The sequence below is a fragment of the Oncorhynchus mykiss genome, chromosome 5 (assembly GCF_013265735.2).
Source record: "Oncorhynchus mykiss isolate Arlee chromosome 5, USDA_OmykA_1.1, whole genome shotgun sequence".
Classification (NCBI taxonomy): Eukaryota; Metazoa; Chordata; class Actinopteri; order Salmoniformes; family Salmonidae; genus Oncorhynchus; species Oncorhynchus mykiss.
In genome coordinates this window covers 87,385,372-87,401,745 of record NC_048569.1, presented here as the reverse complement: position 1 = coordinate 87,401,745, position 16,374 = coordinate 87,385,372, and the positions used below count along the sequence as shown (strand labels likewise).

The 16,374-nt window shown below is 41.6% G+C and overlaps 1 protein-coding gene across 1 annotated transcript; it reads left to right on the top strand.

Annotated features, from left to right (window-relative positions):
- Positions 1 to 332: 332 nt before the first annotated feature.
- On the top strand, positions 333 to 10,085 carry atg4c (autophagy related 4C, cysteine peptidase). Its single transcript, XM_021604628.2, has 11 exons — positions 333 to 441; positions 837 to 976; positions 2,082 to 2,165; positions 2,291 to 2,530; positions 3,786 to 4,119; positions 4,401 to 4,471; positions 5,160 to 5,311; positions 6,737 to 6,815; positions 7,595 to 7,671; positions 8,207 to 8,326; positions 8,714 to 10,085. The coding sequence occupies exons 2-11, from the start codon at positions 901 to 903 to the stop codon at positions 8,879 to 8,881; spliced, it is 1,401 nt and encodes a 466-aa protein (XP_021460303.2). The 5' UTR covers positions 333 to 441; positions 837 to 900; the 3' UTR covers positions 8,882 to 10,085.
- Positions 10,086 to 16,374: the final 6,289 nt, after the last annotated feature.

The window sequence follows — 16,374 nt, the reverse complement described above, 5'->3', positions numbered from 1 at the left end:
ACGAACACACCCTGCCAGAGGTTAGACAGACTGTAGTTGTATGACACCAAAAACGGAATTAATACAAGTTTCATAATGCCATTTGGCACATATTTACTGTTGAATAAATGTTCATTTTCAAATAGTTTATCACAACCTCACTGGATTCTTGAATTTCATGCAAGTCCCAATACATTGTCTGACTATAAATCATTTATGGGAATGGAATGTTTTGGCACCCTAAAAGCGAATTGTAAGTAATGGATCAATTTAAAATTAGGTCAGCACCAACAATTTAACTGAATGAATGTGACTGTAAAAGAGATGATGTGCTTGTAGTAGCCGCGCAGCAACATTTACGTTGCAGAATGACGCAAACACCGCGAGAGTCGCGTGCTTGGCTTGTGGTTTTGCTTCCTCAAAATGTAAACACTGGGAGCTGGTGAGATAGCCAGATACACAGTAAGTATCAAACTGCAATGCGAACTTTTATGTTAAATTATTTGACATGTATAAATGTATTCGAACGAGTCTCGGATGTATGTTGTTCTACCGGAGACTGAACGCAAAGCTAAATTATTCGCGTGACTGCTAACTAGCTGAACAATGTGTAAATTAGCTCGCTAACGTTAGCTAGCTAACTGTTTGCGCTCTGGCCAACTCCATTGCTTTCATTGTCAATCCAAACATGTTTGCCATGACACTTCCATAAGGATTAGGAGATTAGGTAGCTAGCTGGGGGTTTAATGTTGTTAAACTGCTAGTCGGCAACACTGTAACGTTACCGTTTCAATTCAAACCCTTTGTCTTTAACTAAAACGACAACATAAATGAATGTCTTGTCCTTTCAAATGAAGCATTTCAGGAAGACAGTGCGGTTGTTAACGACGCTGGGATGAGTTCAATTTCCCGGTGGTCAAAATGGAGAATAAAGGGACTGATGAGGTGGAGAAATTGAAGACAAAGTTCTTGTCAGCATGGCACAATGTGAAGTACAGTAAGTGCATCGTAATGGTTATTCCAGACCCCCATTTAGGCTCCTGTTATCCTCTACACGTTGCTGTCTCAATCCTTCTAATTTAAGTTAATTGACCACTTCAATTTAAAACAGGCTTTGTAAGATTTAACAGCTGTCAGCTGAGTTGTCATTCGCTTCAGCACATGACAGATGTGATAATTACCAGAGCATGTGTGATTATTCTGATAAGATAAGAATCAATTGTGGCTGACTCTGCAGCTTCTCAAGCATGTGCTTATACTCCATATAATTTCTATACGGATCCTCTGTCTGACCCTAGCAATACTATCTGTGCTTCAGATAGATGATCATAACACAGGTACACCTTGTACTGTGGAAAATAAAAGGCCACTCTAAAATGTGCAGTTTTGTCACACAATACCACATATTTCTCAAGTTTTGAAGGAGTGTGCATTTGGCATGCTGACCCCAGGAATGTCTACCATAGCTCCACCATAGCTGTTGCCAGAGCATAAAGAGAAATTCTCAATACGTCCATTGGCCTCACAAACGCAGGCCACGTGTATGGCATCATGTGGGCGAGCTGATGTCAATGTTGTGAACAGGGTGCCCCATGGTGGAGGTGGGGTTATGGTATGGGCAGGCATATGCTACAGACAACGAACACAATTGCATTTTATCGGTGGCAATTTGAATTCACAGAGATACCTTGACGAGATCCTGAGGCCCACAATCAACAGCCTGAACAACTCTATGCGAAGGAAATGTATTGTACTGCATGAGGCGAATGGTGGTTAAATCAGATACTGACAGGTTTTCTGATCCACGCCCCTACCTTTTTGAAGGGGTCTTTGACCAACCGATGTGTATCTGTATTCTCAGTCATGTGAAATCTATAGATTGGAGCCTAATGAATTTATTTAAATTGACTGATTTCTGTATACAAACTGTAACTCAGTAAAATCTTTTGAAATTGTTCCATGTTGAGTTTTATATTTTTGTTCAGTATAATAATATATGCCATTTAGCATTTGCTTTTATCCATGATCTACCAACTAAGCTACTGAGTTCATTCACAACTACCTACCCTATGGCTAATTAACTATTTCATTCTGATCTTTAGGTTGGGCTTTGAAGTCAAAAACCTACTTTAGCAGAAATTCCCCAGTGTTCCTCCTGGGGAAATGCTACCATTTTAAGGCTGACGGTAAGGTAACGCACACGTACTGATTTTCGGTCCGCATTGCTGTGTTCCCTTTCCGAATAGACTCTTACTCACTGGCTCCTTTTCAATATGTGATTGATCTGATTGAATATGATTTCTTTGATCAGATGAGGATAGCCCAACAGAGAGCTGCAGCACTGAGGTCCGTGATGCACCCCCCGCCACAGGGGGTGACGACGTGGAGGCCTTCCGGAGGGACTTTGCGTCCCGTGTGTGGTTGACCTACAGAGAGGAGTTCCCTGCCCTGCCAGGCTCCTCCCTAACCTCTGACTGTGGCTGGGGCTGTATGCTGAGGGCGGGACAAATGATGCTGGCTCAGGCCCTCATACTACACTTCCTGGGCAGAGGTCAGTGGGATGGCAGTGGGCCAGGGTTGTGTTCATTAGGCACTAAATGGAAGAAAACCTTTTGAAATGGGGACTACCAGAGGTGTATTCAAATGGAAGGAAATGGGTTGAAACAGTGAGGGGTATCCTGAAAAAATCATTTATATTGCTACAGTTTCTATAGTTGCTTTCTTGCAATGGTTTGCTATGTTGTGCACTGATGAGTACACCCCTGGTCCAGTAAGAAATACTTATTTTAGTTTTCCATTGCAAAAAAATAAAATACATTTTCTGTTGCGTGCCCTAATGAATGCAATCCAAGTTTATAGTATGACCCTTATAACTCTTACTAAAAAAAGGAAAGTCCTTGGCTCCTCATTCCTTTGTCAAACATTGTCAAACAATATCTGAGAATTTCGTAATTTAATGAGTTTTGTCATTGAAGTGCTTTATCTGTTCTTCACAGTAGGATCTCTTGAGATTCACACTAGTGAATATGAAACTAATTTACTACCATTTTAATGCAACCATTTAGAAAACAATATTTAAGCCTTAACTTGTTCTACCACTGAATGTGAAATACAGTATGTCATTAAATAAATCTTTTAAGCTATAAAATGACTAATGGCTACTTAAAAAACTGAAATTGATCAATAAATATCTTTCATTCACTCTGCAAGGTCATTATGTTACTGCCTCGTGCCCAAGTCCGTCTCCTTTATGGCATTGGCCACTCACACCCTCACCACCCCAGGTGCCCACCCTGTTTGTAGGGCTAAAACGCTGTAAAAGTGAAATACTGGACATACTGAGAGGCCTATAATTGGACTATTATACAATAGGGTTTTCTCATTCTCTTATTTAAAGTCAAACTCGACTATCTGTTATAGCAGAAGATTTAAGCCCAAACTTTATTTCCCTGAGTTCTGAAACTATATTCTAAGAGTCTTTGGTCTGGAGAGTGTGGTTCGATGTCTGAGGCGTTGTCATAGGCAACAGGGCAAATACTTTTGTATATATTTTCAGTTTGATCATTTCCGCGGTCGAGCTGAGAGCCAGAACGCCAGTACCTTTTGCTGTAGCTTTCTTGTGCTGAATGTAGCTTACATTTTGTTTTCTCATGATATTGGCATATTTGCAGAACATAAGTGCCTCACACAAATGTTTTAATATTAAAATGATTTCCTTCGCTAGCAGAGTGTTCGACTAACAAAATGGAAAAGATATACCAGATGTTAAAAACTCCCTTTGACCCTCCTCTGTCTGTGTGCCTCAGACTGGACGTGGTCGGAGGCGTTGGCCCTCCAGCCTCTGGACACAGAGACCTGGACCACCAGTGCAGCCAAGCGTCTGGTGGCCAGCCTGGAGGCCTCACTGCAGGGAGAGAGGCCCTCGTACCCAGGACCAATGCTTCATGCTCCAGGGGCCCCTGGAAGAGTGGAGGAGGCTGACATCCACCAGAGGGAGGTCTATCACCGCACCCTGGTGTCCTGGCTTGGGGACAGCCCTCAGGCACAGCTGGGTGTCCACAGACTGGTGGAGTTAGGCCTGGTGTCTGGGAAACGGGCAGGGGACTGGTATGGCCCCGCCGTGGTGGCACACATCCTGAGGTGGGTCTGATTCTAGGGTTACATTAATGCTGTTTCACACATCCTGAGGTGGGTCTGGTTCTAGGGTTACATTAATGCTGTTTCACACATCCTGAGGTGGGTCTGGTTCTAGGGTTACATTAATGCTGTTTCACACATCCTGAGGTGCGTCTGGTTCTAGGGTTACATTAATGCTGTTTCACACATCCTGAGGTGGGTCTGGTTCTAGGGTTACATTAATGCTGTTTCACACATTCTTGGTGGCCACCAAATAACTATCTTTCCCTCTCTTTCACTCTTAGAAAAGCTGTAGAGGAGGCAACAGACCCTGGGCTGTCGGGCATAACTGCTTATGTCTCCCAGGACTGTACAGGTATGACAGATGAACCTCCTCGGGGCCCAAGGTCTGGGCATCTCATCAGGAGAAACACAGTGTAGGAGGACAATGTATATAGAGCTGGAATGGAGAGCGAGCGCCAGGGAGGAGAGAGCGAGACTATAGATGGACAGAGAGGATCGAAGGAGGATGGGTAGAGAGAGAGAGCTGGCCAGGAGAGTGCTACAGAGGTGACAGGAGGATAACCACCACCTCTAACCCCCCCCTGTCCTAAATCGTCCTCCCTCCAATAACCTGGATTTTGAATGAAGTCATTATTCTCAACAGCGAGTGATTGGGACTGGTTGTGTGACAGAGAGAGGAGAATGTTAAGATGAGAGCTGCAGGATCTAGACTCTGCCCCCTGTGTGAGGGGATCAGTGTGGGGTCAGTAGTAGGGCACTATAAGAATGAGAGATGTGGACAGCAGCAGTGGATTACACTCTCACTACTATACAGAATACAGACACACTTATGATTGGAGACCTGGGTGAGAGAGTTGAGTACAGAAGTTGCTCTATAGCTTACCTATGTAATAACACCTGACTGCATTTTCACTTTATAGTAAGAACATTCATGATCATTGCATATGTCCTTCAGTGTGTGATAGCAGGGTTTAGAGGCAGGCAGATGACCAGGCACGCGTTTGACCCCTGTCTGACCTCTGGTATTGATCCCTTTATAGTTTACAGTGCTGATGTCATCGATAGCCACCAGTCGTGTGTGGCTGGGGGAGCAGATGCCCTGCCCCTTACTGACAGCCGGGCGGTCATCATCTTCATCCCAGTCCGACTGGGGGGAGAGAAGACCAACCCAGAGTACTTCAGCTTTGTCAAGGTGGGAAAAACAATAGCCCTAACCCTTGTAGGATGATCCAGTCTAGAATGTAGGTTTAAGTGAGTTGTGGTTTTAAAATCACTAATTCTGAATGTCCAGAAAACACGTAAACTTACTACCACTATGTTATATCAAACAAAGGGATCTCTAACCTAATCAGAGAGCCTGTGTATTAGCAAAAATACCTACGCAGTACTATATTTGAATTCCAGATTCAGGTTAAAGGTCGTGTCTGCAGGGAAGTGACCTAATAAAAAGCATGAGCAGACACACACCCAGAAATGTTTGAAGAGTAGTCCCACACACACTATACTTAATGTCCTCCCAACATCAAGGCTTCCACCACACCTTCAGTTTTTTAGTTTTTTTTTCACTTCTTTGCTGTTACGTTGCTGATGAAGTTTACCCATTCAATTGTTGGAAGCGCATATAGTGTGCAAATTTCTTAATTTATTTTGTCTTAAAGGCCCAGTTCAGTCAAAAACCTGATTTGTCTTGTGTTTTATATATTTTTCCACAATGAGGTTGGAATAATATTGTGAAATTGTGAAAATTATGATAATGCCCTTTTAGTATAAGAGCTGTTTGAAAAGACCGCCTGATATTTCAGCCTGTTTTGGTGGGATGGAGTTTTGGCCTGCCCGGTGACATCACCAGGTGGTAAATTAGTTAGACCAATAAGAATGAGTTCCAAACCTCTCTGCCAATAACAGCTAGTTTTCAGTTTTCCCAGACAGTCTTATCAAAATGATTGGATGAGAAATTGCTCTTTGCTACGAAGCTATTTTTGTTACTTTTTTACCATTTTAATTTAAAATAATTACAGGAAGGTACTTAATTGTTACACATACATTATTTGCTATTAAGAAAAAAAGGCTTTACCAGCACAGCTACTCATGAGTAGTAGTTCCCCTTCTCAGCTAATTTAGACATGATAGCAGGGAGACAGTAGACAGCATTAGCTACAGCAGTACATAAACCTGTTATAATGCATATGGCTGAGTATAAACCTGGACACAGTATTAGCTACAGCAGTACATAAACCTGTTATAATGCATATGGCTGAGTATAAACCTGGACACAGTATTAGCTACAGCAGTACATAAACCTGTTTATAATGCATATGGCTGAGTATAAACCTGGACACAGTATTAGCTACAGCAGTACATAAACCTGTTTTATAATGCATATGGCTGAGTATAAACCTGGACACAGTATTAGCTACAGCAGTACATAAACCTGTTTATAATGCATATGGCTGAGTATAAACCTGGAGACAGTATTAGCTCCAGCAGTACATAAACCTGTTTATAATGCATATGGCTGAGTATAAACCTGGAGACAGTATTAGCTCCAGCAGTACATAAACCTGTTCTATATGGCTGAGTATTTGACCATCTGTCCCCTGGTCTCCATCCTCCTCAGAGCATATTGAGTCTGGAGTACTGTATTGGTATCATCGGGGGCAAGCCCAAACAGGCCTGCTACTTCGTGGGCTTTCAAGGTTAGTGTTTCACCCAGAAACCAACCTGAGGACAAAAGACTAGAGGACAGTGGAGATAATTTGCCGTACTGTCTCCCTCCTCTCTTCTCTCTGTATAAAGAGATAAAGTAAGTTAATGCATTCGTGTTTGAGAGGAGTGTGTGTGAAACAGCTCTTATTTTATTTTCTCTGACCCATCAAAGCCCTACTCATTTATCACAAGGGGTAAACATCCGAAGTTGTGTCCATAATTGATTTCCATAGGAGACATTATGCATATAATTTCATTCTCATCCATCCAACGGGGCCCCAAAGTGAGCCACTCTCCATCACCTTCAGTGGACGGGAGGAACCTTCAGTTGTACATCTTGGCAGTCAATATTTACATTTTACCAATTTGAAATGAAGTGTCGGATGATGTCTAAATGACAAGCAATACATTCTCCCTGCCAAGCTACGACTCCGGCCCGCATACATCATATGCAAATGGTCGAATATAATTGCGTGTTTGTAAAAGTAATTTCCCCACACAAAAATTTAATGACAGCCCCCTTTCTGTGGCCGGGAGGAAAAAATGTGCTTGTACAACAGCATTTGATTATGCAGAGTTGAATCCGCACTGGTCGATTATTAAAAAACAGGAGGCGTATTTGACTGGAAGAATGCTAACAGTAGCCTAGCGAAATGACTTTTCTGCATAGAGATTGGAGGGAAGAAGTATGTCGTCGCTCGTCGGTCGTGGTAGCGTTTGTAATAATCAGATGTTTTTGAATAACTTGTCTTTTGTTTTGTCCTTGCAGATGACAGCTTGATTTACATGGACCCTCATTACTGTCAGTCTTTTGTGGATGTCAGCACTAACCATTTCCCTCTTCAGGTAATGGGAAATTACACTGAGCTGACTGGGGCTCAGTAATGTGAATTTAATAGTTTCTGTTAGTACTTAAGGGTATGAATCCTAAAGCAGCCTCCGTTCAATTACTGAGTCCCTGGCTGCTGATTTATTTGCTACTCAGATATGTGAGGCTGCTGTGGAGGAGAAATATGGAGAATATAGAGAGGCTCAGATACTATGATCCTGAATATTTCAGCAGTAGAACACATAAAAACCTGCATTTATCATTGACTACTGCATTGAAACTTCTCCTGATGCTTGTCTGTAGAGCCAGCACACAGTGGGACACGAGACCAGAAACCGAGCCTGATTTGTTTTTTTTCACCAGTCTGAGTGTGTGACAACAGATGAATTTGAATTTCATTGCATTCATAAAACATAACATTTTATTATCATAAACTTTCCTACCTATTTCATACTTTACTGCATTATCACGATCAATTAAACAATATTTTTTTAAATAACCAGTGATAATAATCGTTGTCAATTTGACACAGCGAACATTTTGTATTTTTAGTCGTATCATTGCCCGTCGCCAAAGAAGATGCCTTTCAGTAAGATGGACCCCAGTTGTACCATAGGCTTTTACTCTAGAAGTGTCCAGGACTACCAGACAATCAGCCACGAACTGTCCAAGGTGGGTGAACTAAAGGCTTTACTATTTAGTCCAAATCATCTTCGTTTATTTCTTAATCATTGTCATCAGATAAATTAATACCCAATATGAAAGCATAGAACGTGAGTGAGAGGAAAGCATATATGTGTTAACTGTGGATAAGTGTCTGCTATAATGACCATATTATACAATACTCTGAATGTATAAGAGAAGTTAAATCAACTGGCCATCTGGTGGCACTATTTAGCTGTTAATCTGAGGCAGTTTCCCTCTCCCTGCTCCCATCCCTGCCCTACAACTGTGTCTGTTGCTTTCATGCAGGATGCTCGCGTCTTAACTCAATTAAACTTTTTAGGCTTTTATATAACATTCTTTGTGTCTGTCTTTGTGTCTGTGTTTGTGTATCAGGTGTTGCTGCCGTCAGCGAATGAGAAATACCCAGCATTCACTTTCATGCAAGGTCACGGAAGAGATTACAACCTTTCGGCGGAGTTGACCCCGGAGAAGAGGGAATGGCCGTTTATCCGTGACCCACAGAGAGCAGCCGCTACCGCTGGAGACTTCGTGCTGCTCTGAAGGTCAACGCTGCGGTCAAAGGTCATGGTCAGAGACTTTTAAAATGACCAGCGAAGTGACTTTACCAGACAGACTGAAACCTGCTTATCCAAGGCCAGGACTCTATTCCACAATTATGAAAATACATAGCCAATATAAAAATGTTCTCACACCAGCATTCATGACTTAATACACGAAACCTAAACATATTAAAATTGTTATCTTATACTGTAGATAGTTGCTGTTAGTTTTGATTGTTCTGTGGAAATCGGTAACATAGGGCAAAGGATCAAACAAACATACCATGGGTCTGTAAGCGCTATGAGGTTGTACTGAGGGTTATGCGATGTACTGTATCTTGTACACTGTGCATTATTGATACAGATGGATAATTGGGTGCCTTGGCTTATTGGAAGACAAGCTCTCAACCAAATATAAAAGACATTTGCCTTGTAAGGAAATCAGTTCTGCACTTTAGGAGGCGGTAGTCATCAGAGGTTATGTGTGAGGATATCACTGTGGTTCTATAGCTGGGCCTTACAACACAGTGAAGTGCTATAGGAGAGTGTCATTCAGACTATTTTTTTTAGAAGTGTGTAGAAATACTTTGATAGTCCTGAAGGTTTTAATGGTCAAATATGTTCTAGGGTTACACTCTTATGATTTCAAGACCACATTTACATTAGGAGGAAAAGTTTTAGATTGCCAAATCATTTCAAGACGTCTTTGAATTTTCAAACAGCCATTTGAGAATTTCTGACCTTGAAAGGATACAGTACTTTTGTTCATGCATTTTTTTTATTTCCCAAAGCAAATTAATTGTCTAAATGGAAAGTTTTTCCAATGTCACAGTCAAACCCATCTATAGAGGTGACCGGTACAATGCCTTGCTTCTCTTTGTACTTTCACAATAATTACGAACTTTAAATATACGTTACCCACATACTAAGTTAATTGAGTAATCTCATTTAAATGGTGATATTTGTAGAAGCCACAATTTCTTATGTGGGTTGAATGTAATTGAAATGTTCAACTGTAAATGCATAAAGACAGCTACATTCTACCCGTGTTGCAAAATGTTCCCAGAATTCATCTCTTTATCACAGTATTGATTCTCACACTGCTGTGCAGCAAAGTAGAATAAAGTCATAAAACCTTTTGGATTTTCTGATCTGTGCACCTCTTTACAAGCATTAAAGAGAGAGAGATATCTCTTGGAAAAACATATTTGTTTTGTCTCATCTTGCCGTGCATAATACAACACTTGTTGTGTTGAAATCCTGTTTATTACCCAGTCAAATGTACTAGATTAAAACTAATCGTATGTGCTAACCATCTCTACAGCCCATTAACCAGCCGGCGGGAAAAATGTGACCCTCTGACACAGGCTGGGATTGTGTCCTCCCGTGGAGGAAAATAAAATATCCTCGTGCAACGACGCACTGTTGCCATGGGTAATATTTCTTGTGCCCCCATCGTTTGAGCTATGCGGTACATGTTTTCACGTACAATACAAATGATTGTATTGTGAGGAGCTTGGCCTTGGGTTAGGGGGTCAGAGGTCCCAATTTTGGGGGGAAAGTTGCCCTTCTGAGAGGATGCCACGGTAGGGGTGAGGATGGAAAGAGAGACAGAGAGGAATAATCAGGGATCTGTTTGCATGTCCGTTCACTGAGAGAGAGGAACCAGAGAGCTGGCAGAGAACATAATAGCATCATTTTAGAGGAAGTGTCTGAACAGTACATAACAGGCTGTTTTTAGGGCCAAACCGGCTGGCTGTGTGGATGGAGAGATGGACATCGAGTCATCAAATATGCAGCAATGTTTTGGTGCTGTGGCTGTGGAGAGGAATGACATGGGAGGGGGAACGTTATGAGGGGAAGGATTTGCGGATTTTTGTCAGGCCCCAGGTGAACATGAAAGAGTGTTGTGCTGGGGGGCACGGGGCTGGCTGCTGTGTGCTGTAAGGGACTGCTGTGTTCACCATGTATTTACAGGGATGTATGAATATTTGATTAATGAGTCATGGATGGGCTCCGGGGAAATGCACTAAGTAGGCATGCAGCGGCTGTACAAAGCCACACACACACACAACAGTGCCAATAGTGTCATTGACATTGTGAATTCCAGAAAATCTAATCTGCCCAGCCGAGCACATTCCTCACATGAAAGGGACTCCATGAGAGGCATCTTTCTGTCCCAGAGTTTGGAGCTCACAGATAGACGCTCAATAAAGATTTTATTTTGGTGTCATTCACGGGAGGAAATGGCTTGTGTCGCTGGTCACGCAGCCCTTGGGCGACTTGTCGGTTAATGCGCGGGAATGGAATGAAGCAGAGTTTTGGCGGAATCGGCAGCACGCAAGTTCTTGGGACTAGGCCTACAGGTCTGACGGAGTCTCTGAGGGCTAGAGTAAGACCCTTCAATACAATGTATTTGGGTCAAGATGTGTAAAAAAATTAATAAATAAACATTCACACAGAAAAATATGAAAATACAGTATTTAAGCCAAATCAGCATAGTAAATCCAACCCTGTTACATTCCACTATTCTACTGTAGATGTTTGAGATTAGTCTTATTTAATTGTGCACTTGTTAAACCCTTAGATCATTGCGGTGCAGCATAACCTTTGATCTTGCAGTGCCATTAAACATGTTGCATTTATAATGCAGAGAGCTGTTTAATTTGGATATTGGCCATCTTCATGAACTCAGCGCTGTGTATACCCAGCCAGGTCTGCTGCAGCCCAGAGCACAGGATGATGGATGGTAGGGGGCACATCCACTGGAATTAAATCTGCTCCAACAGATTACAGGAAGATAAACAGGGTGGATGTGTGTGCGCGTGTGCGTGCGTACAGTACGTTTGTGTGTTAGGGCAGCCATATTCACACCCCTTGACTTTTTCCACATTTTGTTGTTTTACTGACTGAATTGTAAGATATTTTGTGTTACTGGCCTACACACAATACCCAATAATGTCAAAGACATTTTTACAAATGAATAAAAAATTAAAAGCTGAAATGTCGTGAGTCAATAAGTATGAATACTTATGAATGAATACTTAACCGACAAGTCGCCCAAGGGCTGCGTGACCAGCGACACAAGCCATTTCCTCCCGTGAATGGCAAGCCTAAATAAGTTCAGGAGTAAAAATGTGCTTAGCAAGTCGCATAATAAGTTGCATGGACTCACTCTGGATGCATTAATAGTGTCTAACATGATTTTTGAATGACTCCCTCATCTCTGTACCACACAGTGAATTTCAAACATAGATTCAACCACAAAGATCAGGGAGGTTTTCCAATGCCTCGCAAAGAAGTGTACCTATTGGTAGATGGGTAAAAAAAAAGAAGAAGCAAACTTTGAGTATCTCTTTGAGCATGGTGAAGTTATTAATTACTCTTTGGATGGTGTATCAATACACCCAGTCACTGCAGAAGATACAGGCGTCCTTCCTAACTCCGTTACCGGAGAGGAAGGAAACTGCTCAGGGATTTCACCATGAGGCAAATGGTGACTTTAAAACAGTTACAGTTTAATGGCTGTGATAGGAGAAAACTGAGGATCGATCAAAAACATTGTAGTTACTCCACAAAACTAACCTGAATGACAGAGTATAAAGGAGGCCTGTACAGAATAAAAATATTCCAAATCCTGTTTGCAACAAGGCGCTAAAGTAAGACTGCAAAAAATGTGGCAAATTAATTAACTTTATGTCCTGAATGCGTTATGTTTGGGGCAAATCCAAAACATCACTGAGTACCACTCTTTATATTTTCAAGCATGGTGGTGGCTGCATCGTGTTATGGGTATGCTTGTCATCGGCAAGGACTAGGGAGTTTCTTTGGATAGAAATAAACGGAATATAGCTAAGCACAGGCAAAATCCTAGAGGAAACCCTTGTTTAATCTGCTTCCCAACAGAGACTGGGAGACAAATTCACCTTTCAGCAGGACAATAACCTAAAACACAAGACCAAATATACACTGGAGTTGTTTACCAAGACAACATTGAGTGGCCTTTTTACAGTTTTGACTTAAATCTACTTGAAAATATATGGCAAGTCCTGAAAATTGCTGTCTAGCAAAGATCAACAACCAACTTGACAGAGCTTGAAGAATTTCAAAAATAATAATGTGCAAATATTGTACAATCCAGGTGTGCAAAAACTCACCGCTGTAGTCACTGCCAAGCGTTATTCTAATATGCATTGACTCAGGTAGTTGGATACTTATGGAATCAAGATATATTAGTGTTTTATATTTCAAAAATATTTTACAAATGTTCAAATTTGTCTTCCACTTTGACATAAAGGCTTATTTTGTGTAGATCATTGACAAGAAATTAAATCAATTTTAATCCCATCTTGTAACAAAACAAAATGTGAAAAAAGTCAAGGGGTGTGAATACTTTCTGAAGGCACTGGAAGTTCAGTTTGCTCCTAGCAGAACTCGGCATAGGGAAGTGAACATCTGTGCTCGCATACCTTCGCTTGAAAATATTTGTGTTAGTCCATCTTGAGAACCAAAAGCAACAACATAGCCAGTATACACTTCCTCAAAATAGTCCTAATTAGTCTAAGACAGGGCTCTACAACCCTGTTTCTGGAGAGCTGCCATCCTGTAGGTTTTCACCCCAACCTTAATCTTGCACATCTGATTCAGATACTTAGTTGGTTGATAAACTGATTTAGGCTAGTTACAACAGGATTTGGAGGCTTGGAGTGAAAACCTACAGGAGGGTAGCTCTCCAGGAACAGGTTTAGAGACCCTGATCTAAGATAAATCAAGAAATCTGTCATTCATTTTGATGTTTTTATAAGGAGGTCTTATTCGATAAATTTTACATCTATCTAAGATGTTTTGTGCAGTATTTCTCAAGTGAAAAAAATGTGCATGAAAACTAGTTGCCTCTTGTTGAATGAAAACAAGCACTTCATTGAAGAATCCCGTCCATAGTTGCCCCTCCTAGGAGTAATACTGTTGACCAATCACAGACGAAGGGGCGTAGACTTGATACCAAACTTCGACTCACCTCAAGAAAAAATGTCTTGTGCACGAACAGCCTGAAAAGACACCAAAATTATCAAAAATGTTGTTACAATAAATGTATAATAATATAATATACAGTGCATTCGGAAAGTAGTCAGACCCCTTGACTTTTTCCACATTTTGTTAAGTTACAGTCTCATCATCCTACACACAATACCCAATAATGACAAAGCAAAAACTGTTTTATTTGTCAATTTTAGCAAATTTATATAAATAAAAACAGAACTCTTACAGTTACATAAGTATACTGACCCTTTACTCAGTACTTTGTTGAAGCACCTTTGGCAGCGATTACAGCCTCGAGTGTTCTTGGGTATTACACCACAAGCTTGGCACACCTGTATTTGGAGAGTCTCTGCAGATCCTCTAAAGCCCTGTCGGGTTGGATGGGGAGCGTCTCTGCAGATCCTCTAAAGCCCTGTTGGGTTGGATGAGGAGCGTCTCTGCAGATCTGTCTCTGCAGATCCTCTAAAGCCCTGTCGGGTTGGATGGGGAGCGTCGCTGCACAGCTATTTTCAAGTCTCTCCAGAGCTGTTTGATCGAGTTCAAGTCCGGTCTTTGGCTGGGCCACTCAAGGACATTCAGTGAACCTTCGCCACAGTCTGAGGTCCATAGCGCTCTGAAGCAGGTTTTCATCAAGGATCTATCTGTACTTTGCTCCGTTCATCTTTCCTTCAATCCTGACTAGTTTCCCAGTCCCTGCCACTGAAAAACATCCCCACAGCATGATGCTTGGAGACACCTACTCATTCCAGGGTTTTTCTTTATTTTTACTATTTTCTACATTGTAGAACAGGAATTGTAGAACAGGAATAGAACATGGAATCATATACTGTAGTAACCAAAAAAGTGTTAAACAAATCAAAATATATATTATATTTGAGATTCTTCAAAGTAGCCACCCTTTGCCTTGATGACAGCTTTGCACACTCCACCCTTGGCATTCTACCAACCAGCTTCATGAGGTAATCACCTGGAATGCATTTCAATTAACAGGTGTGCCTTGTTAAAAGTTAATTTGTAGAAATTCTGCAATGGACATTAGACCAGTAGAAATCTGTCCTTTGGTCAGATGAGTACAAATTTGAGATTTTTGGTTGTAACTGCAGTGTCTTTGTGAGACACAGAGTAGGTGAACGGATGATCTTCACATGTGTGGTTCCCACCGTGAAGCATGGAGGAGGAGGTGTGGGGTGCTTTGCTGGTGACACTGTATATCATTTATTTAGAATTCAAGGCACACTTCACCAGCATGGCTACCACAGCATTCTGCAGCGATACACCATTGCATCTGGTTTGCACTTAGTATACTATCATTTGTTTTTCAACAGGACAATGACCCAAAACGCACCTCCAGGCTGTGTAAGGGCTATTTGACCAAGAAGGAGTGTGATGGAGTGCTGCATCAGATGACCTGGTCTCCACAATCACCCGATCTCAACCCAATTGAGATGGTTTGGGGTGAGTTGGACTGCAGACTGAAGAAAAAGCAGCCAACAAGTGCTCAGCATATGTGGGAACTCCAAGACGGTTGGAAAAGCATTTGGGCGGCAGTGGTTAGTGGTTAGAGTGTTGGACTAGTAACCGAAAGGTTGCAGATCGAATCCCCGAGTTGACAAGGTAAACATCTGTTGTTCTGCCCCTGAACAAGGCAGTGTTCCTAGGCTGTCATTGAAAATAAGAATTTGTTCTTAACTGACTTGCCTAGTTAAATAAAGGTAAAATAAAAAATTAAAACATTCCAGGAGAAGCTGGTTGAGAGAATGAACAGAGTGTGCAAAGCTATCATCAAGACAAGGGGTGGCTACTTTGAAGAATCTAAAATCTAAAATATATTTTGATTTGTTTAACACTTTTTTTGGTTACTACATGATTCCGTATGTGTCATTTCATAGTTGTGATGACTTCACTATTATTATACAATGTAGGAAATAGTAAAAATAAAGAAAATCCTGGAATGAGTAGATGTGTCCAAACTTTTGACTGGTACTGTATATATCATAATATATGCACCGTTTGTGTGCTTGTGTGCATGCTTGTGTATATGTGTGTGTTCATTCATGGATTGTGACCTATGTACACACTGATATGCAGTGTTAATGTGAAGTCCTCCTCTCAGGTGTCTGGACCCGTCCCCTCCCAAACCATCCCTGTTCCTACGCCAGGTTCAGCGGTGCTACATTTACGCCCGGCCCTCGCCCCTCCGTCATCGTCCACCTTTGTGGAATGGAATGCAGTGCTTCTTCAAACAGGTACCTCCACCACTTTGAAATCTCATCTTGGTGTGATAAGTCTAACAGGCTAAATATATTCGCTCTAGCAGTCGTCAGAACATAAATACTGCCTGGTGCACGAATGTCTCCGTTTCAAAGTGTGTCCGCTCCCACATCCGTCCCCTCTTCTCACTCCTGTCTTTTCCTGCTCTAACCTGAACCGTTCTGTCCTGTCCCATCCTGTCCT

Bases quoted from the DNA above. Each gene is read 5' to 3' on its own strand.
- atg4c (XM_021604628.2), top strand. From the start codon at position 901: ATGGAGAATAAAGGGACTGATGAGGTGGAGAAATTGAAGACAAAGTTC. The intron at 5,312-6,736 runs GTGGGAAAAACA...CATCCTCCTCAG, and splicing joins AGTACTTCAGCTTTGTCAAG to AGCATATTGAGTCTGGAGTA. The intron at 6,816-7,594 runs GTTAGTGTTTCA...TTGTCCTTGCAG, and splicing joins CTACTTCGTGGGCTTTCAAG to ATGACAGCTTGATTTACATG.